This window comes from Triticum aestivum, chromosome 2D, assembly GCF_018294505.1.
Source record: "Triticum aestivum cultivar Chinese Spring chromosome 2D, IWGSC CS RefSeq v2.1, whole genome shotgun sequence".
Taxonomy (NCBI): domain Eukaryota; kingdom Viridiplantae; phylum Streptophyta; class Magnoliopsida; order Poales; family Poaceae; genus Triticum; species Triticum aestivum.
This window is the reverse complement of record NC_057799.1, coordinates 12,937,239-12,962,493: the sequence shown is the minus strand read 5'-3', so window position 1 is coordinate 12,962,493 and position 25,255 is coordinate 12,937,239. Positions and strand designations below refer to the sequence as shown.

Here is a 25,255-nt window from a genome sequence, read left to right as displayed (position 1 = left end):
AGTTGTTTCCTTTGAAGATTTTTGGATCTAGCACTGCTAGTTTGGGTTGTCTAGGTATCACAATGACATCAATATCTTGCAGAGATCTCATCTATTTGCAAAGGTTAGCTTGTGGTACTTCTCCACCTTGCAACTTCATGCTGAATGGTCATAAGTATCGCCAAGGCTACTATCTAGCCGAAGACATCTATCCATCTTGGTCAACATCTGTGAATTCAATTTCTAATCCCGAGAGCAAGAAACATATGCATTTCACCAAGGCACAAGAAGCTTAGATGAAAGACAATGAGAGAGTATTTGGAGTGTTGCAAGCAAGGTTTTCCAATGTCTCGAGGCCTGCTTATTCCTGGAACAAGGATGTCTTGGCAAATATCATGAGTTGTTGTGTGATCCTACAAAAGATGATCATAGTGGATGATAGGTATATGCCAAACCCCATTGACTATGAAGATACTAGCACAATCGTGACGCATTGAAGGCACACAACGCACATTCAATCTTGTTTTTAGGCATACCAAAAGATTGAAGACCGGACCTCTCATCATCAACTGAAGGAGTATCACATCGAGCATCATTGGCAGCTAGCTGGAAGTGGTGTGTTTAAATTTATTTAAAAATCATTTTTTAGTTAAAAAATTTATTTGATCTGATTATTTGGTATATCTGGATTAATGGTTCATATAATAGTTGTTGAATTATTGAATTGTTTCATCTAAATTGTTGTAAATATGGTACTTAGGAAGAAGAAAATAGAAACAAAAAATATGGAGCTTGCATTATGGTAATTTTGTTATTCCGCACAGCCTTTGCAGTGTACAAAACATTACATAATGCTTTTTATATCGAATATACATTTCTGAGTCCAGGCTCATTTGCACCCGCGCTGAAAACAAAACAAAACAAATACTCGAAAAATTAGAAATATTCCAAAAAATTGCATGGTAGATAATTTGATGCGTGGGTCCGCTCTAATTTTCAGGTCATTTGGACATCTGAGCAGCTCTCGGCAAAAAAGACAAATTTGGGTCTGTGAAAAAATTGTTGTTCAGACATGATTTGTCTTTTTGGCTGAGAGCTACTCAGATGTTCAAATGATCTGAAAATTGAAGCGACTGCACATAATAAATTATCTACCATGAAAAGATATTTTGAATTTTTTTAAAAAAATTGTGAATTATTTTCTGACCGGATGCAGATGAGTCTAGGCACCGAATCGCTGCACTCTTTTTATATCTGTTATTATAGAGACCGCCAATGTGACTGCCAATGTCACGCTACAAAGTGAGAGATCAAAACGCGAATGATGTATCGCCAAACGAACGCGCCAACGCAATAACAAGATGGAGTTCGCCCACCGCTGCTTCGCGATGCTAGCCCGATGGCTCTGCCCGGGGGCCGACGACGATCACGCCGCCATAGCCCGGAGGCTCGGCATGCTGCCCGAGCTCGATCACGACGACACCCTACCCCTATGGGCCGAGGCGCAGAAGGCCATGAAAGCCCGGGCCGAGGCCCGCAACAGCCTGGAGCCGTTCGCGCTCCGCCTGAACAAGCGCCTCGCTGACCACGCCGGCAGGAGCGGCAACCTGCTCTTCTCGCCGCTGTCGGTCTACGTGGCGCTCTCAATGGCGGCCGCCGGCGCGCGCGAGCAGACCCTCGGCGAGCTGGTCGACGCCCTCGGCGCGCCCTCGCAGCACGACCTCACCTGGTACGCCTGCACGCTGGCCGAGCAGGCCCTCGCCGACCAGTCCCGGACGGGTGGCCCGTGCGTCAGCTTCGCGTGCGGCTTGTGGCACCACACCACCATGCGCCTCCGCCGACGCTACCGCGTCGCCGCCGAGTGGGACTACAAGGCCGTCACCCGCGCCGTGAGCTTCCACCAAGAGGTCAGTGCACATGGGCCCCTACGTGATCGATCTCTTCCGTGGCATGAACAAGGTTTTCACTTTCAGTTTGAGAAAAATTCAGCACCAACCAAAATCATCACCTAAATTCAGTTCAGTGCTTTGGGCTTGCATTTCGGCCAAAAGGCCGAAATATTCACTTGAATTCAATTAAATATTTGAAATTTTGAAATTACTTTGGTAAAATATATTTGAATTCACGTGTGCGGCTGAAATTGATGAAATATATTGGCCGAAAGGTAAATATTTCAATGATTACTGAAATTAATGATGCTCGTCAATCTCACCGAAAGCGAAAACCATGGGTATGACACCACTAGAAATCCCCATATTTCCGACGGTGAAGTCTAATAGCCGACGGGCCGTCGGTTATTACAGTAATAGCCGACGGTACTTATAATGGCCGACGGTTAGTGTCAACTCACAAGTATTACCTCTAATACCCGACGGTATACTAGAATGCCCGAGGGTGAAAATTCACCCCTCGGGTATCCAACTTAATGCCCGACGGTTCATCGTAAAGCCCGACGATATTTCCTACACCTACGGGGATTACATGTAATGCCCGACGGTTAAGTGTAATGGCCGACGGTTTTCGGTACACCCTCGGGGATTACATGTAATGTCTGACGGTTTTTTCCACACCCACGGCGATTACATGTAATGCCCGACGGTGAAATTTAATAGGCGAAGGTGAAAACAAAACTCTCACCTATGAGTGAAAATGGCCGACGGTACATGTGTGCCTCTCGGTTATTTGAGAAAATACCCGACGGTGTATAGTGATAACCGACGGTTGACTTTCCCTCTCGATGATATGTCTCAATGGACAACATCGATAAATGTAGAATGACTGATGTTATATTCCATATAATTCAGTATAAGAAGATTCCAAAGAACTAACTTCTAGCATTGCTATTGTAAGCGAGTGCATTATGTTCATTTTCACAATTAATATATATGATGCTTAAGAAAAATTGTACAGGACAATTACATATATGATGGTTAAAAAACTTGCACTTACATAAGTAGTAGTTTGCTATTTTCACAATTAATACCCCGACTTTCATGTATATTATTAAATGCAAATGTGTTGTGAAGTATTAATTAACATCTTGAATTATAACGAGGATCAGTGTTGCATTTTAAAATTAAGAAAGTGTCATGTTATGCATACAATCCTATACATACATATGATATTTTTGTCTGAAGCAATGCGACAATTCTTTTTCCTCCTAACCAAGGAAGTAAAAGGGAGACAACGCTCCTTCTACAGAGTCTGCCACATTGAGCCACAGAGGCCTTACCGTTTCAAAGTGCTGCCGCCCACTATGACGGTGAGGCTATGTTCGTACAATATGAACCCGTTCGTATTTTTCATCACCATTTTAGGGTCCTTAGTACTAATACTATCGTGACTGATAACAAGCCCGAGTTCCGTATTTCAAAACTAAAAGGGAGTCATTATATACATATGATTCTTTAGGTACAATCCTTGTCCGACGCCACAAACACAACAAATCAACCGTTAAGCGGTGGAAGGCAGATACATCAGGATCGTTCTTTCTTCGTCAGGAAGAAAAAGGGCGATGTCGCCAGCGTCTCTCCTGAGGAGAGTTCCTCCGCTGCCCTCCTTCGGCGGCTCCTCTCCGCCAATGACCTCGGTCGTCGGTGCTGAGGGGGGTCGCCAGATCCACGTGTGTGGATAGTTTTAGGCTACAGGAGCTTCATTTTTAGGTTCATCGTCTTGGCTTCGGTGACGGCGATAGCGGCGTTGAATAAAGATTAATCAGAACCTTCCCCGACAAGTCGATCGCCCCTATGGTTGGGGATGGTTTTCAAAACCACGCTGTTGGCGGCGGCGGCATCCTCGTGGTGGACATGTGTCCTCGGGCTCCACTGTTGCGACGACGTCTACCCCAACGTCGATGCGGAGCTTGGGAGGTAGTCGAGGAGCGGATGCAGATTGTCGTCTGCATCGATGACATCTGAAAGACGGAATGTGTGCTAGGTTCATGGTTGAGTGGATGGCAAGTGTGGTTTCCTCCTTCGGCGTCTTAGTCGTGGTGGAGTGCCAGATCTTGAGTTCGATGGCGTGTCCGGGGTGTTGCCCCCGATCTGATTCGTTCAACGACAATGACTTCACTTTTGGTGAGCCACCTTGGAGGTCCGCAAAGCTGCATATCAGTGATGGAGCCGCGTTGAGCTCTAGTGAGGAGGTGACCCGTCATTCTTTTCTTCCGTGGCTGTTGTGGTCGTGCTGGAGGCAAGTGACGGAGTGTTGGTGTCCAGCTCGGAGATGTTCTGCTATCTTTTCAGTTTTGTCATGTCGATTTTTATGTGGCTTGTACTTTGATCTTTATGGTATGAATGAGACATGTATTACCATGCAAAAGAAAAAAAACGTTAGGCGGTGGAACCAAATACAACACACCAATAGATCATCCAACGTATTATGATCATTTTTCGCAAAAAAAAAAACAACCGAATTATGATCATACCAAGAATCGTGTATGTGCCATGTCAAAAAAAAGGAAGTGTGTATGTAGTATGTACCAAAACGAACGGTGAGAAATCTAAGAAAAAATAGTTTTTTAAAAACAAATGGCCTAAAAAATAAAAAGAACTATAAAGTTATTGTACTCCTATATGATTTAATATGTACTAATAATTAATTAATGACAAGTGAAAAAATTAAGTTCACTGCATGGTTCGAAACCAAAACCAACCAAGTTAGCCGAGCGTGCTATACCAGGTGGACATCAGACAAGTTGTGTTGTATAACTCCTCAGAAATTATCTATACAAGGCCGTCTCAAAGCGCCGTTGACCAGCCCTGCCGCTTACATCCCCGCTGTCCTGCCGCTCACATTCACCTCTATCTCAACGACGGTCGCCGCCTAGATGTGTCACCTGACTTGCCTCCGTCCTCCACTCCTCCTCCACTCTCGTCTCAGATTTGACCCCAAAGTCAAGCGGCAGGCAGTAGCAGCAGGTTCCCGTGCCGCCATGAGCTGGATGGGGAAGCGGGGGGTGGGTGGGGAGAGCCCGCACTGGCGGAGAAGACGGACCAGGACTGGCGGCCCCGGAGCTACCTCCACTACGTCGCCGCCGCGTCCAGTCCGACTCTGCCTCCTGCAAGCACGACGACTTCTTCGACACTGTCTGGGCGGGCCACGACCTAACCACGCCCAATCTCTTCAGGTCAGTACAGTACAGTACAGTAGGCAATTTGGGATTTTTTTCTGAAACTGAAATTGAGGAAATTTTGACACAAATAAATATGGAGACTGAGTTGTTTGGTCAATTAGTTAATCAGCACGTACACCAGAGACAATTTGTTGGAACATTGACACGATTAGGTGATGTAGAGATAATGAGATATGCTCATGTTCTATTGCTACGCGAACCCTGATATGTGTACCGTGTTTTGCGTGGGATAATATAATTGAGTCCGTTGAATCCGTTGAGGAGGCCTCGTGGTTATCTATTTTTTCACATTTCTCGTGTAGTGGTTGGTGCCCACCTCGCAGCCGTGGACTCCTGTTACCGAACTATTTGGCGATCTGGCGCTGATTTCTTGGCGCGGCCAGCAAAAAATTCTCTCGCCGGCGCACCACGCACCAAATCAGGTCCTGAACTAACCGCCATAGTCTCCTGGTCCTCTTTGAAAACAAACACATCCTCGTTATCCAAACCAATCTAGCTCGAGGGGTGCCAGGCGTCCCTCTGCTTCCACTCCGACGGGTGGTCAGGGGTTCCTCTGCTTCCTCTGTGATGGCCGATCAATCGGCACGCGATGATCACAGTGGGGCGCCACGGTATCATTCTCTTCTCCCTCCTCATTCCCCTCTCTCCTGGTCTCTGTCACACCCCCTTAAGTACTTTTCTTCCTTCCTGACTTGCGTGATTGTGCTGATTGTCCATTATTTCTACATTGCAATTTTCTTTTTGCACGATGCATCAGTATTGGTTTGTTGGCGGTTCATAATTTTAGGTTGGCAAGTTTTCTTGTTGTACGAGTTGATCTTGTTTTCTTTCTTTTCTTTCTATACTATGTTAGCCGTGAAGTAATTTTGTAAGAAACAGAGAGAATATTTGTAGAACCTTAAATCTAGGATTTAGCTGGTATTCTCACAAAAAGGTTATGTTTTATGTGTTTACTACAGTAGCAACTTTAAGGTGGTTTCACCTGTTTTTGTTACAACTCGCCTGGTGCTGCAGTACATAATTTATTTTTCAGTTAATTAAACTATGAATCTATCATATGACTCCACTTTCTTTCTGATTCACATCACAATTAGATAGTATGCTGCATGAAAAAGTAACTCATCTCCAACTAGTATGTGCTTCTGATGGCCATTAATAACCTGAACAGTTCCCTCAGTTTCTGGTTCAGAAAGTTGAAATAGGTATTAATAAACTTGCACATTAGTTAGCTTATTTGGATAGAGCTCCTAATGACCATCTTGTTAGTTATGGCCAATGTAGGCCAAATATAGAATTGTTTGATTGATGTTCTCACTGTTACTATATAATTTTTTGTAGCAATGTAGATGTCGACCGTAGTTGGATGTACAAAGAGAGACGAGGGAAGTTGATCAGTGATGCTTGGCAACATGGAGTAGATAATTTTCTAGATCATGCATTCTCATTGCCCGATGCTGCCGTAGACGGGGAATCCCATTGTCCTTGCAGCAACTGCTTTTGCCGTCATAAGCGCACAAGGGATGTCATGACTAGACACTTGTGTAGCAATGGATTCATGTTAGGATACGAGAGATGGACCAGCCATGGGGAGTCTGATGTACCTGAAAATGTAGAGCATGATAACGTGGGGGGTGGAGATAGAATGAATGACATGCTAGTTGATGCAATTGTTGCCGAAGGAGTTTCTAAAGGTGACGAGCCAACAAAAGCTGCCAAAAAATTCTATGAAATGTTGATGGAAGCCGATAAACCATTGCATGAGAAGACCACACAATCACGTCTATCCATTGTAGGAAGGCTAATGACTATTAAAACACAACATAACCTGTCAGAAGCTTGTTACAATGAGATGATGACTCTTATACATGACATTGTTGGGGACGATGCTGCAAAAGATCTCCCAGCAAACTTCCATAGGTCCAAGAAGCTTGTGCATAGTCTAGCAATGCCTTACGTCAAAATTCATGCATGCCCCAATAATTGTATGATTTACTATAAAGAGAATGAAAATAAAGAAAAATGCACTATCTGCAAAGAACCTAGATATGAGGAAACAACCGCAGGAAATAAATCTACGAAGATACCAAGAAAAGTTCTGCGCTATCTCCCAATTACTCCTAGGCTACAACGGTTGTACATGTCACAAAGCACTGCCAAGCACATGGACTATCACGCAAGGCCTCGTGACAGTGATGAAGTAATGGTTCACCCTTCTCATGATGAAGCTTGGAAGGAGTTTAATAAGGAATTTAAAAAATTTGCTGAGGAAGTAAGGAATATAAGGCTATGTCTAGCGACTGATGGCTTCACACCTTTTGGTATTAAAGCAGCCTCCTACTCGTGTTGGCCAGTATTTGTTGTACCTTATAATCTTCCACCAGAAATGTGCATGAAGCAGAGTAACCTGATCCTTGCACTAGTTATTCCCGGTCCAGATCATCCAGGAAAGAACCTAAACGTTTTTATGCAGCCTCTAGTTGACGAACTTGATGATTTGTGGAGAAATGGTGTAGAAACTTATGATAGTTATCGAAAGCAAAATTTCACCTTAAAGGCAGCTTTGCTTTGGACTATTCATGACTTTCCAGCTTATGGATTAGTAGCATGCTGGAGCACCCATGGAAAGCTTGCTTGCCCTATATGTGGATCTGACATAAAGACATTCTCATTGAAGAATGGCAGAAAGCCATGCTGGTTTGACTGCCACAGGAGATTCCTTCCCACTAACCATGCATTTCGTAGGAGTGTGAAATGTTTTCGCAAGAAAAAAACAGTTCTAAATCCTCCACCAAAGCCCTTGTCCGGAGAAGAGGTGTATGAACAACTCAAAAGTCTTGTTCATGATGAAACTGGCAAGAGTAAATTTGAGGGGTTTGGGAAGGAGCACAATTGGATCGCTATAAGTGGTTTGTGGCAACTAGAGTATTTTCAGAAATTGCTGCTTCGCCATAACATTGATGTAATGCACAATGAGAAAAATGTATCTGAGGCTATTCTGAACACATGCCTTGATATTCCTGACAAAACCAAGGATAACAACAAAGCACGCCTTGATGTTGCTTTATATTGTGATCGACCAAAGCTACACCTGAACAAGAATTCAAAGGGTGTGTGGAAGAAACCTAGAGCGAAATATTGTGTCAGCAAGGACGATAAAATGACCATCCTTAAGTGGTTTAAAGAAGTGAAGTTTTCTGATGGGTTTGCTGCTAATTTGAGTAAAACTGTGAACTTACATCAAAAAAAAATATTGGGCTGAAAAGCCATGACTACCACATCATCATGGAGCGCCTCCTCCCAGTTGCCCTACGAGGCTTCATCCCAGAACCTGAATGGAAGGTCATAGCAGAGCTAAGTTTTTTTTATCGGCAATTGTGTGCCAAAGAAATTGCTCCTAAACGGATGCGTGAACTTGAGGAGGAGGTTCCTGTTCTATTATGCAAGCTTGAGAAAATGTTCCCACCAGGCTTCTTCAATGTAATGCAACACCTGATAGTGCATCTCCCATATGAGACAAGGGTTGGCGGGCCTGTGTCATATCGTTGGATGTATGTTTTTGAGAGGTATGCTAAACTATATACCTTTAATATGTACATCGTGTTTTAATCTATTTATGTCTTGTATCACTGAAACTTATAATAATTTGTTATAGGGCAATGCACTATCTTCGTTTAAAAGTGCGAAACAAGGCAAGAGTGGAGGGTTCGATCGTTGAAGCTTGTATTGTACATGAGATCACAAATTGTGTTTCTCTGTACTTCAGTGATCACGTTCGCACTATATGGAAGAAGAATCCTCGATATAATAACGGAGGAACACGTGTGCAGAATGATGGGTGTACCTTAGATGTATTTCAGCATGAAGGAAACCTACATGGAAGGGCAATTGCCCGAGAACTATCACGTGAAGAGTTGAATGTAGCAAGGTTGTACATTTTGATCAACTGCTCTGCTGTTGACAGATTTCGAGAGTAAGTGATGAATAATTTGCAATTTTAGTATTGTAGTGTGCAAGATGTTCAGATGTTTATAGTCATCGTGTATTTGCAGAGAATTTGAGGATGAAAAATATGCGATGCATCCCAATTTGACATCGGAGGGCCTTGATCAAATGATGGCATCAGAATTTGTGGAATGGTTCGAGATTGCTGTAAGAAAATTTTAATTAGCCTTATATATGCTCTCCATTCAACTACTACTATGTTTAATAATCCAAGTATTTTTCCACTTCATTGTAGTGCAAACGAGATCATAATTCTGATGAGGACTTGTGGAATTTAGCTAATGGATGCAGCTCTAGAGCCTATTCCTATAGCTCCTATGACGTGAATGGCTTTCGCTTTAGATCAGAGGTATCTGAGAAAAAACATAGAAGGTTGAAAACAGTGAACACAGGAGTTTGTTTGTCTTCCTTCATCTCAGAGACTCAACATCTTGAGTACTATGGTGTCATTGAGGAAATAATCAAATTGTCCTTCACAGCTGGTAGAAAAATTGAGATGGTACTCATCAAATGTCGTTGGTTTGATCCTATAAAAGGTGTGAAGCCAAATGCAAAATTAGGTTTGGTGGAGATCCAGTGGTCTTCAAGGCTTCGTAATTTTGAACCATTTGCCATGGCTCACCAAGCTACACAAGCTTATTACTTGAAGTATGCATCCTCGAGGAGAGATCTTCGTGATTGGAGGGTTGTGTACACGATTCAGCCAAGCAGCAGCTTGAGTAACCTTGATGACTGCGCAAATGACCCATCTACTACAGATGAATATTTCCAAGAAGTTAGTCAGCTGGGTAGTTTTTCTGTAGATGTTGGCAAATTTGTTGATGAGTCTGCTGAGCCAAGAAAGGAGTCAGATGATGTGATGCTTGATCCCTCTGAAATTGAAATAATAGAAAATCAAGACTTTAATGATGAGGGAGAAGAATCTTCACAAGATGATTTGGAAGAGAGTACCGATGAGGAAGAAGATTTACCACAAGAGGAAGGAGAAGAAGAGACATATGAGACCGAAGATGAGGATGATGCGATAGAGCATGACTAGGAATATGACGATGATGATTACTAAACATTTATAGCTTTTGCACTTGTCATTTTGTTTCTTGGTACCAATAAATATTATATAGTGACACAACTAGTGAATAATATAGTATGGTAGTAATACATATTGTATAGTGATTTAGTGACACTACTATTGAACAAATATACCATGGTTGATAGTATTTCCAGTTTAGCTGTTACATAACATTTCATGTCCTTTTTTTCTTCTACTTGCATGCCTTTTGTTATCATTTACTTGTTATTTTTATGTAACTAATAAGCATGCATTTGCCACTATGTAAATAGGATGGGCCGCTTGAATCATAGGCGTTTCTCAGTGCCTAGGCTGGACAGGTCTTCTTCTAGTGTCTCCATAGGAAAGAATGGATCAACTCAGTCAACTACACAGGCTAAAAAAGCTAGAACACCAAGAACTAGGACTTCGGCCGGTCTCAGACTAGAAGAAATTGACCGACCTCTTATAGTTCCCAAAGGCGTGTAAGTATTAAATATTCCAACTTCTTTACTTGTTGGAGCAATATTCATGTGCTAACAATCTTTGATCAAATAATAACAGGTTATGGGAAAGGCACCCATACATCGCTCGTGATCCATCAACGGTGCAAGGTGCCTTAGTGCGGCAGATGTATCCACCGCCAATTGGTCCAAAAAATGACCAGAAACCAGTATTGTGTTGGGAGGACTACAAGTGGTCCCCTGGCCCGGAAGTAAGATCATCAGCTTCCAAAATTGTGGAAGAATTTTGGGTAAGTATATGCGCGCGCGCGCACACACACACACTATATATATATATGCATTGTTTCTATAAATAATTTGAGAATTTTTAATCAGTTCTATGGTTACTAGTACGTACTTAGAATTCTAAAACAGAGGTGACCATATTATATTTAGAAATAAGAATTCTAAAACTGGTGGATGGGTGGTTGTTACAATTCTTTGTTTTGGTCACAAACATGAAAAAACTACTTGGTTTATCTATGAAGTGTTGGAAGCTTTGATTTTTTTGTGCGTATGCTCACTTTCACAAATGCACAAGTAACTAACAAAAATATTTTGGGATGGTTTTTGGCAGTGGCGTTTCAAGTGTGACCCATTGGAGCAAGAGAAGGCAGATGGTGTTTTGGAGGAGAACTTGACTAGGAAAGTGAAGCAGATGCTACATGAGGAAAAGGCGGCAGCCATCAAAAGATTAATGAAAAAGGGACAATTGCCTGCACAACTAACAGAAGTGGATGAGAACGGTAACCGTTGGCCAACTAAGGAAGCTTTAATTTCTGCAAAGAAAGTTGACTTTGGTACCGATGTTGGTTGGCGTCTACTATGTGAGCATTGGAGTGGGGCTGAATTTAGAGGGTTATCCTTAAGAAACAAGAGGAACAGACTTGCTAATGGGGATACAGTCTTCCATTCAGCGGTGCGAGAAATGCTATCGCCACACGTCAATTCCTGGTACTCTATCTTCGTCAAGCATCTTTCTGCTTATGTTTAATAGGAAAGTTTCATTTACATTGGATGATGTTTCACACTCTTGAAATGCAGACACTCAAAACAGGGAAAGACCCTGGAATTTCCGGTGCTTGGCTTCACACGCACAATTTGCATCGAGGGACCGACGAAGAGAAGATTTGCAGTCAAAGAACTGCCGATCGTTGGGTTAGCGAAATCTTGCGACTTAGCTCATTTTAACCATCATGACAACTATTTGCACAACACTTTAGTTTACATTATTTTTTTATTTGAAAAGGAGGATTTTGATAAGGCAATGAAAAATGCTCATGGAGAAAATTGGGAAGAGGAGCACCCAGATTTAGATGGACAAATCATCTATGAAGCAGCAGGTAGAATGCCACATGGCAGGCTGGGAATTGCTAATGAGTTATTTAGCAAAGCAGAGAAGGCGAAGTTTAAGTCTAAAAGGGTGATGGCCTCACAACCGGTGTGGTCTGCTAGGGAGGACCGTCTAGAAAGAGAGAACAAACATTTGAAGCGGGAGAACAAGCGTCTTCGAGGCATTGAGCTTGTTGTGCAGGTAATCTTTCCTTCTCTTATAAATTGGAGTCTGAGTGGATAGGATTGTGCTGACATGCTGATGTTTATAGTCATTGGCTGAGAAAGGGGGAGTGGACTTTGATGGCATAATGCAATCAGCTGCGGCTGACTTGGTAAGTTTAACCCATCTCGATGGTAGGCTTGCAATAATGGAACTATTAAGTGATGTGTCTTCTGTGTATGATACACAGTCTACATCAGATTCGGAAGGCGGAATTCGTAGGGGACGAGGTGATGTGCATCAAAGCGAACCTGAAAAGGTTAGTTCATTGTCGTCGTGCCTGCAAGTATGCGGATGATCTCCCCCTTGTTCCACCGATTTTGTTTTCTCTTTGCACATTAGCACATTTAGACGATATCAAGAAAGAATTTGTGTGTGCAAGTTAGGTGCGGGATTATGGGTCATGGATAGTAGTAGTAGAGACAGCAGATCCTTCATTGTTTTAATTGCAGATTTGTGAAAATAAATGCATGGTTAACTATATGGGCACATTCCTCTAAAGGATTATATCACCTAAGTGAAATGACTGCTAATGCATATAAATACTTGATGGTTGATAGCCTACAATTGCCATGGTTGTTTCTCTGTACATATGCCTTGTTTGCTTGTTTCTCTGTACATATGCCTTGTTTGCGTGCATATCTAAATTTGCTCTCATTTCTTATGCGCAAAACTAGATAAACAGAAGCATGTTAATTCAAAAATCATCAATAGGCAAACATATGACAGTATGAACAATAGTTTATTTGTACTTCATGTAGAATATATTCAGGTCGCAGGGAAAGAATTAGTACACAGGAAAGACTTTAGCTAACCATCCCGAATATTTTTCTTAGGAGTACTCTTCCTTTTTACCTAAGCATGGTTGAACCATGTTTGCTGAACCCTCTGTACAGACGCATTTCAATTAGAATACTCTTCCTTGGGACACATGCAGCTAGTATATGCTTTTGATTGTTGTTTCAAACAAGATCACATGCACATCTGTACAAATGTACTTTACAACTTGAGCTAAACTGACACTTGCTATCTCTTAAAGATCAGCCATACATGCTCATGATCATTCTAAATTGCTAGTTTCAGGATTCCAATTAGCTCTATGCTAGGTACTGTATGTGAAGTATAAGAACAAAAATCATGTAATAAATATTTATGTGCAGTATAATCTATAACATTGTTGGTGTAAATTTTATGTGGGCTTTAGCCATTAAATTATTTGAATGGAAATTTATATTGACCTTTGAATATGTCATTCTTAATTAGTTATATGCTCGAACTAGCCAATAGTGTTCTCTTAGTTTACTTGTTCGGCTGTGTCATAAGACTGCAAAATCTAAACACTGCTGATAGTTGGGTTGCCGATAGATATCCACTGTACTTGGACAGTCCCTCCTGCTGATTCATGTTTCCTGTGAAAATCTCATGTGAAGGATCAAAAGGAAAATCGGCAATCATATTGTTAGATAGTCATACTATTAAATAGCAGCTAGCAGCTTACCTGTCAAGTAGAAAAAATATGTTTCGTCCCTGTAGGTCACTTGAATTTTAGCTAAATTATACTGACAACTAGTTTTATCATTACTTAGGGAATGGGAAGCAGGACTGGAGGCAGTACCAGTCATGGACATGATGATGAGGATGACTACTATGGCAGCGAGGGAGATGATGACTATGGCGAGGGTGGTCTATATGGTGATGAGCAATATGATTACTATGGTGGTGAGGGATATAATAATGACTATGAAGATGAGGAATATAATGAGTATGGCAATGATAATGATGATTGGCCATAAAAGTCTAGTGATCTTCCAGTCATGCCAAAATCAAGTTATGTTAGATGTTTGAAATACTTTATCTTATGGACCAACTTGTCTTAGTGGACAATTTATCTTCGCAAAATGTGACCTATCTCAGTTATTATTTTGTTCTGAATTCGACATTTGATACTTATGGTTAATGCCATCTGGATTCAACTCAATACCTTGTGCTTGTGTGTATGAGATGTATTTGAAATGCCAATATTCTGAAATATTGCTATTGTACGTGTAAACACCCCTCGGTGAAAGCAATATATGAGGGGTGAGTAATGCCCTAAGGTGGCACAAATGTTTCGGTTACACAGTATGCCATTGGGGACTTTAGACCGTTGGTGAATTCATAAATTGACGGTGTTTGCTCACCCCTCGACTAATAGGTCTCCTGAAGGGTTGTATGCACCGTCGGCCATCTAACTAGCTGACGGTTTGGTTCTCCGCATGGGTATAACTAAGTCCTATGGGTCGAATTTACCGTCGACTATTATGAAAACCGAGGAGAATCAATAACCGTCGGACAATAAATGCCCGACCAAGAACCGTCGGATATAAATGTCGTCGGGCTAAGGTGAGCCAACAGGTCACAATAACATGCCCGACGGCTCACCGTCGGCTTTCTACCGTAGGTGACAAAATTACCCGACCATACCGTCGGCCATTACTCTAATGGCCGACGAAGCAAGGCCGACGGGAGATGGCCGACAGTGTACCGTCGGTTTTAGTAATAGTTGACGGTGATAAAAAATATCCGACGGTGATTGGACCCTCGGTTATAATGAAATATCTAGTAGTGTGAAGACATATGATTGTCATTATGTAGATGCAGCCAAAGGAGTCAATGGAGCAGATCAACGCTTGGGTGGTGGCGTTGACGAACGGCCTCATCCCCTCCATCGTCGACGGAGAGGCGCCGTCCCACCCCACCGACCTGGTGCTCGTCAATGCCATGTACTTCAAGGGACAGTGGAACAAGACATTCTTCGATAAGGCACGCCATCTGTTTCACCGCCTCGGCCGCACCGCCGTCGACGCGGCCTTCATGCGTGGCTTCGGCGCACAAAGAATCGCGTGCCATGACGGCTTCAAGGTGCTCCAGCTGTGTTACAAGCAAGGCACGAAGCACCGGCTTCAAGGAGGTTGCCCCTTGCCCGCCCTGCTGCAGCCGGCGCCGATCTACTCCATGTGCGTCTTCCTCCCTGACGCGCGGGACGGGCTGTGGCGGCTCATCGACATGATCGCTTTCGACCCTGAATTTCTGCGCAAGCACCTGCCGAGGAGCGACGTCGAGGTCGGCGACTTCCGGCTTCCTAAATTCAAGGTCAGCTTCGGCATGACGATGAACGGCATACTCAGGGGCATGGGGCTCAAGGAGGCTTTTGAGCCGGGAAAGGCCGATTTGTCCGACATGACGGAGGACGGCGCAAGAGAAAGCAGGAGGCTGGAGCAGGTGGTCCACAGGGCCATCATTGAGGTGAACGAGGAAGGCACCGAGGCCACGGCTGCCACCATGGTGGACACTTGCTTGTGTACTAGTCAAGAAGCGGCTCCACCACCACCTCCGCCACCGCTGCATGCGGACTTCGTCGCTGACCATCCTTTTGCCTTCTTTGTCATCGAGGAGGTGTCTGGTGCGATCCTGTTTGCGGGTCATGTTCTTGACCCCACGATCAAATGACGCGCGCGGGGGGAGGACAGAACGTGCATGCATATGCTTGGATTCATGTATGCACCTAGTGGCGAGCTTTATTTCTGTTTCTTTTGATCACGTAAGTCATAGTTCTAATGAGGTGGCTCATTTGCGTATGTTGGTTCACTAGAGTCTAGAGATATAGTGAGTTCAGTTCTGAGACTCATTTAGACTGAGAAAAACACTAGTTCTAAAATGTTCACAGATGGAGAGGTTGTAGACTTCATTTAGACTTGGGGAAACACTAGTGCTAAAATGTTCAGAAATAGAGAGTTCAGAGATTTCCATTTAGACTTGGGGAAACACTAGTGCTAAAATGTTCATAGATACAGAGTTGAGAGACTCATTTACACTTTGATAAATCACTAGTTCTAAAAATGTTCAGAGATAGACAGTTGAGAGATTTCGTTTAGACATAGAGAAATGCTAGTGCTAAAATCTTCAGACATAGAGAGTTGAGAGATTTTCAAGTTCCTTACTCAAGTACTGATATGTTTTCATCGCCTGTCGCCCGGCGTCCCTAAGTCCTAAGTCGCACGCGCACCCCGCACGCGGATGAATGTTTATCTCTTGTATATATAGAGATGGCGGTGTGGTGGAGAAAACAAGCTCTAGAGGGGTGATCCATGGCCGGAAAGAAGGCCGTGCCGCGGATCGATGAGATGGCGCAATCCAAGCCCTCCATCCTTGGATGCCTGATGGGTATCCCTGGTGGATGGATGGCTGCTGTTGCCGGCGACATTAATCAATCACAAACGCTTCATTACTTGTAATACTAGCGAAAGATGCATGATCCATGCAAAAAGAAATGAAACTAACTACGCATCTTCTTCTTCTTCTTTTTTTTGGAGGAAAAACTAACTACACATCTTGTTTACATATATCATAGATGGTTATGTAGATAAGCGCTCACATTCTAAATCCGTTGTGATGCCATCCAGCAAGCATCCGAGGCCAACGAGGTTCTGGAATTTGCATTATGCACATTCAGCTTTATATTTGAGATTTAAGCGTTTTGCCATTGTGATAATTAAACAACAGAACTAAAACACATTCATTTAGAGGGCCTGGAAAACAAATTCCATGGTTCTATCGAAAAACATGAATATTCAAATCAACCGTCCAAAGTCTACAAAATGAGATAAATGCTTGTACGCTCTGGTCAAATTAAATATGTAGTTCGTTTTGGACAAACATTCTCATGCCACTCACTCTCCATCTTGTAGTTGATCTCTCCTGATGCAGCTTTGTCATTTCATTTGTCTTCAAATTCTAAAAGATAAAAAAAAAACTGCTACTTCCAATATGCATATGTCGAGGCACTAGAATTATCAGTAACGTGAGTTTCTGTTTTCAAATCATGGTCAATCCAATGCATATATTTTAGACCCAAACAAAACAAACCTGTACAAAAACTTGAATTACATTTGCTCAGAACCAACACTGATCTAGACTGATTCCAGTGAAAAAAAATTCTATGAGACCAGGTCTCATGAGTTAGCAAGTGAGACCCATCCTGATAGATGACACGTGGCATTCACAAATCATAAAGCATCTACCCCATCCCCCACCTGAAATCAGGGGGGGAGAGATTAGATGCTTTGTGATTTGTGAATGCCACGTGTCATCTATCAGGAGGGGTCTCACCTGCTAAATATGAGACCTGGTCTCATATAATTTTTTTCCGATTCCAGTGCTGCATACAAACACATACTAACTATATGCATGTTGATTCTGAAATTCACATTGTGCAAATTCAGTTTGAAATGTGTCGTGGATTCAGAAATTTGCAGCAGCAAGATTCAAACTTCTCAATCCACCCAAGTGTTGATTGCATTGCAAAGTCCACAGTGGTTGGGAACATCAATATTCAACACATGAGCGACAAACAAAGCACAATTAAAAGCCACCAGCCAAGAATCCAATCCATTTTTATCTTATGTACGCGAACAAAACTATCACTAGCCATATCATTTGGCACAGTTCCACAGCTACTAGCCAACAAAGAAATACACAAGACCAGCCCGTCTTGCCCTTTTACATAATGCTTCCACGTGTCGGCTCTTCGGAGCCTTGCCACAATTAGGGGTAGCGACGTTGGCATCATCAATCTTAATGGCACCAAACCGTACTGCTGTGCAACTGCATCTGAAGCGCAACACATGCAGCAAGTCAACAACAGTTTAAAACACGTCAAAGCATAGGTAGCCTAGCCTAGCCAGATGAAAACAAAAGACACAATAAGCTTTAGCATGGAAAGCTCCTCTACAAGTTCACACAAGTTCGAAACAAGTACATGACCAAATAGATGCACTTCACAAGTAAAAGAGCAAGGCTCCCAACAAGTACCTTCACATTATTACTTGGAAAATAAATAAACCAAGAAAGTTTCCCTTGCGGCAAGGGTTAGGACAGAGACTACACACTAACAAGAATCATGCTCTCCACAACAGGGGACTAGAGACTAAACTAGCACAACAAATTTCTGTTGACAAGGAAATTAAGATAGCAACTGACCTCCAGTTGGAGACCAAGCTAAACATGCACATAGCATATATGATCAATACAGCAACAAACCATGCTATTGAAGCCAATGGCCTAAGAGAAACTCTTCAAATTAAAATTTAAAAATCTCATGGATGGCATTGTCGTTCATATTTGACATGCCACTATAAGAGTTCAGATCCAGATAGTTGCTTCAGTTGACATGTACCATGTCTCAAGCTGCCACTATTTGACATGCCCACTATTGGTATACATAAATAGGGGGAAAGCATTCCGTTTTTTTAATCAAATACACTACGAACATGGTCCGCATTGACACAGGTGGTAAATGGTCCTCACCTGTATAGCAAGCGGCCTGGTTCCCGTGGAGATGATGCAAAGGAAGCAAATGATGCAAATGTGATCTCCTGCAACCCACACATGAAAAAGAAAGAAAGGGAAACCCCAATTTCAGTTAACAGGAAGCAGCAAAGAGGATATCAAATGTAGAGTAGGAGCAGTACCTCCTCGAGCTTGCTTGGGCCGAAGTTTGGCGGTGCTGGTGTGACTGGTCGACGACTGCATCTTGGGTTCTCAAACTATCACCAGCCATATCATTTGGCTCGGCTTGCCTCTTTACATAACGCTTCCACGTGTCCGCTCTTCGTCGCCTTGCCAGAATTGAGGGCAGCGACGGCATCATCAATCTCAATGGCACCAAAGTGTAACTGCCGTGCACCCGCATCTCATCTGAAGCGCAACACATGCAGCAAGTCAACAATAGTTTAAAACATAACAAATCATAGGCAGCCTAGCAAGTTGACAACAAAAGACACAACAAGCTTTAGCATAGAAAGCTCCTCTACCAGTTCACACAAGTTCAAAACAAGTATGTGATCAAATAGATGCACTTCACAAGTAAAAGAGCAAGGCTCCCAACAAGTACCTTCACATTATTACTAGAAAATAAATAAACCAAGCAAGTTTCCCTTGCGGCAAGAGTTCACAGAGACTACACACTTCACAACATGAATCATGCTCTTCACAACACGGGACTAGAGACTAAACTAGCACAACAAATTTCTATTCACGAGGAAATTAACATAGCAACCAACCTCCAGTAGGAGACCAAGCTAAACATGCACATAGCATATTACATGATCAACACATCAACAAACCATGCTATGGGGGCCACTAGCCTAAGAGAAACTCTTCAAATAAAAAATCTCAATGGATGTCATTGTCATTCCTATTTGACATGCCCCTATTAAGATTTCAGATCCAGATAGTTGCTTCAGTTGACATGCACCATGTCTCAAGCTGCCCCTATTTGACATGCCCACTATTGGTTTACATACAAAGATGTTCACTTAACACCCTGATGTTGAACTGGAGCAATTAACATACTATTTGCATAAATAGGGGAAAGCATTCTGTTTTTCGAATCAAATACACTACAAACATGGTTCACATTGACAGAGGGGGGAAATGGTCCTCACCCGTACAACAAGTGGCCTGGTTCCGGTGGAGATGATGCAAAGGAAGCACTGGCATGTACTACTTGATAACAAGCAATGTGATCTCCTACAACCAACACATGAAGAAGAAAGAAAGAGAAACCCCAGCTTTAGTTAACACAAAGCAGCAAATAGGATATCAAATGTAGAGTAGGGGCAGTACCTCCTTCTCCTCGACCTTGCTTGGGCCGAAGATTGGAGGCGCTGGTGCGCCTGGTCGACGGTTGCATCTCAGGTTCTCAAACACCTCCTCTAGGGCCTGGGGTATCACTAGTAGAAAACTGGGCTTTGGTCACAGGGCAATATTCACATTAGTCCCGGTTCAGTCACGAACCGGGACTAATGTGAGCATTGGTCCCGGTTCGTGCGGCTAGGGGCCTGCCGGGCCTCGTGGGGGCATTGGTCCCGGTTCGTCCGGCCCCTTTGGTCCCGGTTGGTGGGACAAACCGGGACCAATGGGCCTCGCTCCTGGCTTACCACCCTTGGACCCTGTTGGTGGCTTGAACCGGGACCAGAGGCTCACCCTTTAGTCCCGGTTCATACCACAAACCGGGACTAAAGGGTTGGTCCTAGTTGCGGTCAGAGTTTAGTCCGACCTCGCCAACCGAAGGGCGCTCACACCAGTTTATAAGCCCGTCCCTCTCTGCCTTGTTGAGCTCCTCTCAAAGTGAAAATAGATGCCCTTATACAGGGAATTTGACCTAAATTCAGAGTAAATTTCTTTGAATTTCATAGAAATTCATTATGAATTTAGGTTGAATTTTCTCAATAGGCGCATCTATGTTCATTTTTTTATAGTAAGTAAAATAAATAAACCTTAATAAACTAAATAAAAATAAATAAACCTTAATAAAATTAAATAAAATAAACTATAGTAAATAAAATAAATAAACCTTAATAAAATAAATAAAGTAAAATACATAAGTAATTAGAAACAAAATGGAATAAAATAAATAAGTTTTTTGTTGTAAGTAGAAACAAAACAAAATAAATAAAGCAAAAGGGAAAACAAAAAACAGGGAAAAAAATTATGCCACCTACTGGGCCACCATGGCCTGAATACGACTTGAAACCCATCCATGGGCCAGGATTCAAGCCCGCAGAAGGCCCAGTAGGCCCCACAGGCAAAGAGAACGGTTAGGCCCGAAAGCCTGCAGTTGAGAGGAGCTCGAGAGGGTGGGCGCAGCAGCGCTTATAAACCACTCTCGAGCTCTCTCAACTAGCGAGGTGGGACTAAAATTTTGACGCGGGGCAGCACAAGGCCTTTGGTCCCGGTTGGTGCCACCAACCGGGACTAAAGGGAGGCATGCGTACCGGTTCGTGGCACCAACCGGGACCAATGCCCCCCCTTTAGTCCCGGTTGGTGCCACGAACCGGGACCAATGTGTTTCCTATATATACCCCATCGCCACAGCAGAGCACTCCACAGTGCTCTGTTTTTTCTGGCTGGCGAGGGGAGGGCATTTGGGTGCTCTAGCTCACCTCCTATGCACATGAGGTGTTCGATGAAAGGTCTGAGCCACACTAGTTAATCTTTCTCCTCTCGAAACTCAACCTCCGAGCTCCATTTTCCCCGAGATTTGTCTAGGTTTAGCGGTCCGTCACGTCCCGTCCCCGTCTTCACCGCCATCGATCGCCCGCGCCGATCTCGTCGCCAGCACCACCGTGGTGAGCCTCTTGTTCTTATCTTCTTTCTGAAAGAAAAAAATTCTTACTTTAGATAGATACTTGTCTAATTTTGTTACTTTTATTATTCCTTCTTATTACATAGCGCGATGGTTTTGGTATCCGCCCCCGTCGGCCCTCGTCCTGTCTATGATTCGGATGTGGTATATATTATCTTTTTATAACTATTTGGTTCATTTATTGTTTATGACAAATATGCCGACCAACGTGACATAGATTTTATTTATCTAGGAGGTGGTTGAACCGGAAATTCCAACCGACCCTATTGTCGAGAGGTTAAATTTAGTTGAAGAAGAAAACAATTACTTGAAGGAAAAAATAAAAAAATTGAGGAGGAGAAGATGATATTGGAGTTGCATGTTGCGGATGTCGTCGATGATCACAAGATCAAGATGGATGCAATGCGCTTGAAGATTAGAAAGATTAGAAAATATGCCATTCATACCGAGGCTTGGTATCATTATGCCATTGGATCAATTGTTACCTTGGTTGCGATTATGATCGCATTTGTTTTCGCATTGAAATGTTTTACATAGTTTCAATGTATGGTTTAATTAATTAGATGCTCTGGAGAGCTATATATATGTTGTTAGATGAGAACTATGTATGTACTTTGGTTTTAATGTGATGATGAACTTCTATTAATTTGGTCACTTAATTATCTATTCATGATGTTCTGTAGTGGTTTTTGACACACTTAATTATATATAATGCACGCAGATGAACCGGCAATGGATGTACGGTGACAGACACACCTCCGAGTACATTAAGGGCGTGCATGATTTTCTCGAAGTGGCTGAGGCAAACAAGCAGAATGGTTTTATGTGTTGTCCATGCCCTACATGTGGGAATACGAAGTCTTACTCTGACCGGAAAATCCTTCACACCCACCTGCTTTACAAGGGTTTCATGCCACACTATAATGTTTGGACGAGGCACGGAGAAATAGGGGTTATGATGGAAGACGGCGAAGAAGAAGAGGACGATGACAACTATGTGCCTCCTGAATACGGTGATGCTGCAACGGGGGAAGCTGCTGAAGATCAAGAGGAACCAGACGATGTGCCCAATGATGCTGCAAGGGGGGAAGCTGCTGAAGATCAAGAGGAACCAGTGCCCGATGATGATGATCTCCGCCGGTTCATTGTCGATGCAAGGACGCAATGCGAAAGTCAAAAGGAGAAGCTGAAGTTCGATCGCATGTTAGAGGGTCACAAAAAAGGGTTGTACCCCAATTGCGAAGATGGCAACACAAAGCTCGGTACCGTACTGGAATTGCTGCAGTGGAAGGCAGAGAATGCTGTGCCTGACAAAGGATTTGAGAAGCTATTGAAAATATTGAAGAAGAAGCTTCCAAAGGATAACGAATTGCCCGACAGTACATACACAGCAAAGAAGGTCGTATGCCCTCTAGGATTGGAGGTGCAGAAGATACATGCATGCCCTAATGACTGCATCCTCTACCGCGGTGCGTACAAGGATCTGAACGCATGCCCGGTATGCGGTGCATTGCGGTATAAGATCAGACGAGATGACCCTGGTGATGTTGACGGCGAGCCCCCCAGGAAGAGGGTTCCTGCGAAGGTGATGTGGTATGCTCCTATAATACCACGGTTGAAACGTCTGTTCAGAAACGAAGAGCATGCCAAGTTGATGCGATGGCACAGTGAGGACCGTAAGAAAGAAGGGAAGTTGAGAGCACCCGCTGACGGGTCGCAGTGGAGAAAAATCGAGAGAAAGTACTGGGCTGAGTTTGCAGCTGACCCAAGGAACGTATGGTTTGGTTTAAGCACGGGTGGCATTAATCCTTTCGGGGAGCAGAGCAGCAATCACAGCACCTGGCCCGTGACTCTATGTATGTATAACCTTCCTCCTTGGATGTGCATGAAGCGGAAGTTCATTATGATGCCAGTTCTCATCCAAGGCCCTAAGCAACCCGGCAACGACATTGATGTGTACCTAAGGCCATTAGTTGAAGAACTTTTACAGCTGTGGAATGGAAACGGTGTACGTACGTGGGATGAGCACAAACATGAGGAATTTAACCTGCACGCGTTGTTGTTTCTAACCATCAACGATTGGCCCGCTCTCAGTAACCTTTCAGGACAGACAAACAAGGGATATCACACATGCACGCACTGTTTAGATGACACTGAAAGTATATACCTGGACAAATGCAGGAAGACTGTGTACCTGGGCCATCGTCGATTTCTTCCAACCAACCATCAATGTCGAAAGAAAGGCAAGCATTTCAAAGGCGAGGCAGATCACCGGAAGAAGCCCGCCATGCGTACCGGTGATCACGTACTTGCTATGGTCAATGATTTACACGTAATCTTTGGAAAGGGTCCGGCGAACTAGTTGTTCCGAATGACGCTGAGGGACACGCACCCATGTGGAAGAAGAAATCTATATTTTGGGACCTACCCTACTGGAAAGAGCTAGAGGTCCGCTCTTCAATCGACGTGATGCACGTGACAAAGAACCTTTGCGTGAACCTACTAGGCTTCTTGGGCGTGTATGGGAAGACAAAAGATACACCTGAGGCACAGGAGGACCTACAACGTTTGCACGAAAAAGACGGCATGCCTCCGAAGCAGTATGAAGGTCCTTCCAGCTACACTCTTACGAAAGAAGAGAAAGAAATCTTCTTTGAATGCCTGCTCAGTATGAAGGTCCCGACTGGCTTCTCGTCGATACAAAGGGAATAATAAATATGCCAGAGAAAAAGTTCCAGAACCTAAAGTCTCATGACTGCCACGTGATTATGACGCAACTGCTTCCGGTTGCATTGAGGGGGCTTCTACCGGAAAACGTCCGATTAGCCATTGTGAAGCTATGTGCATTCCTCAATGCAATCTCTCAGAAGGTGATCGATCCAGAAATCATACCAAGGCTAAGGAGTGATGTGGCGCAATGTCTTGTCAGTTTCGAGCTGGTGTTCCCACCATCCTTCTTCAATATCATGACGCACGTCCTAGTTCTTCTAGTCGACGAGATTGTCATTCTGGGGCCCGTATTTCTACACAATATGTTCCCCTTTGAGAGGTTCATGGGAGTCCTAAAGAAATATGTCCGTAACCGCGCTAGGCCAGAAGGAAGCATCTCCATGGGCCATCAAACAGAGGATGTCATTGGGTTTTGTGTTGACTTCATTCCTGGCCTTAAGAAGATAGGTCTCCCTAAATCGCGGTATGAGGGGAGACTGACTGGAAAAGGCACGCTTGGAGGGGACTCAATAATATGCAGGGACGGATATTCTTGGTCTTAAGCACACTACACAGTTCTACAGAACTCTACCTTGGTGACCCCGTATGTCGATGAACACAAGAACAGTCTGCGCTCCAAGCACCCGAAGCAGTGTGACGACTGGATTACATGTGAACACATCAGGACTTTCAGCAGTTGGTTGGAAACACGTCTCAGAGGTGACAACACTGTTTGTGATGAGCTGTACTCATTGTCCAGGGGACCATCTTCGACTGTATTGACTTACAAAGGATACGAGATAAATGGGAATACATTTTACACGATCGACCAAGATCAAAAGAGAACCAACCAAAACAGTGGTGTCCGCTTTGATGCAGGAACCGAGAGGGGAAAGGACACATATTATGGTTACATAGTGGACATATGGGAACTTGACTACGGACATGATTTTAAGGTCCCTTTGTTTAAGTGCAAATGGGTCAATCTGTCAGGAGGCGGGGTACAGGTAGACCCACAGTACGGAATGAAAACAATGGATCTGAACAATCTTGGGTACACTGACGAACCGTTCGTCCTAGCCAATGATGTGGCACAGTTTATCTATGTGAAGGACATGTCTACCAGACCGAGAAAAAG

The 25,255-nt window shown here is 43.5% G+C and overlaps 2 protein-coding genes across 8 annotated transcripts; both read left to right on the top strand.

Moving 5' to 3' along the window:
* The first annotated feature begins 1,340 nt into the window (after nucleotides 1–1,340).
* Nucleotides 1,341–15,710, top strand: LOC123051090 (putative serpin-Z6A). The gene is made up of 3 exons (XM_044473859.1): nucleotides 1,341–1,607; nucleotides 1,665–1,886; nucleotides 14,862–15,710. Exons 1-3 carry the CDS (start codon nucleotides 1,341–1,343, stop codon nucleotides 15,708–15,710), a joined length of 1,338 nt encoding a protein of 445 aa, XP_044329794.1.
* On the top strand, nucleotides 4,767–14,199 carry LOC123051089 (uncharacterized). Of its 7 annotated transcripts, none has more exons than XM_044473855.1 (12): nucleotides 4,767–5,107; nucleotides 6,452–8,676; nucleotides 8,766–9,083; nucleotides 9,163–9,262; nucleotides 9,351–10,648; nucleotides 10,728–10,917; nucleotides 11,244–11,620; nucleotides 11,711–11,824; nucleotides 11,916–12,200; nucleotides 12,271–12,333; nucleotides 12,412–12,480; nucleotides 13,808–14,199. In XM_044473855.1, the coding sequence occupies exon 2, from the start codon at nucleotides 6,477–6,479 to the stop codon at nucleotides 8,370–8,372; it is 1,896 nt and encodes a 631-aa protein (XP_044329790.1). In that variant the 5' UTR covers nucleotides 4,767–5,107; nucleotides 6,452–6,476; the 3' UTR covers nucleotides 8,373–8,676; nucleotides 8,766–9,083; nucleotides 9,163–9,262; nucleotides 9,351–10,648; nucleotides 10,728–10,917; nucleotides 11,244–11,620; nucleotides 11,711–11,824; nucleotides 11,916–12,200; nucleotides 12,271–12,333; nucleotides 12,412–12,480; nucleotides 13,808–14,199. The 7 variants fall into 7 exon arrangements, 5 of the variants coding, with proteins under 5 accessions (XP_044329790.1, XP_044329789.1, XP_044329788.1 ...); XM_044473854.1 differs by lacking the exon at nucleotides 4,767–5,107 and adding an exon at nucleotides 5,131–5,724 and having other exon boundaries at nucleotides 12,422–12,480; XM_044473853.1 differs by lacking the exon at nucleotides 4,767–5,107 and adding an exon at nucleotides 5,131–5,724.
* Nucleotides 15,711–25,255: the final 9,545 nt, after the last annotated feature.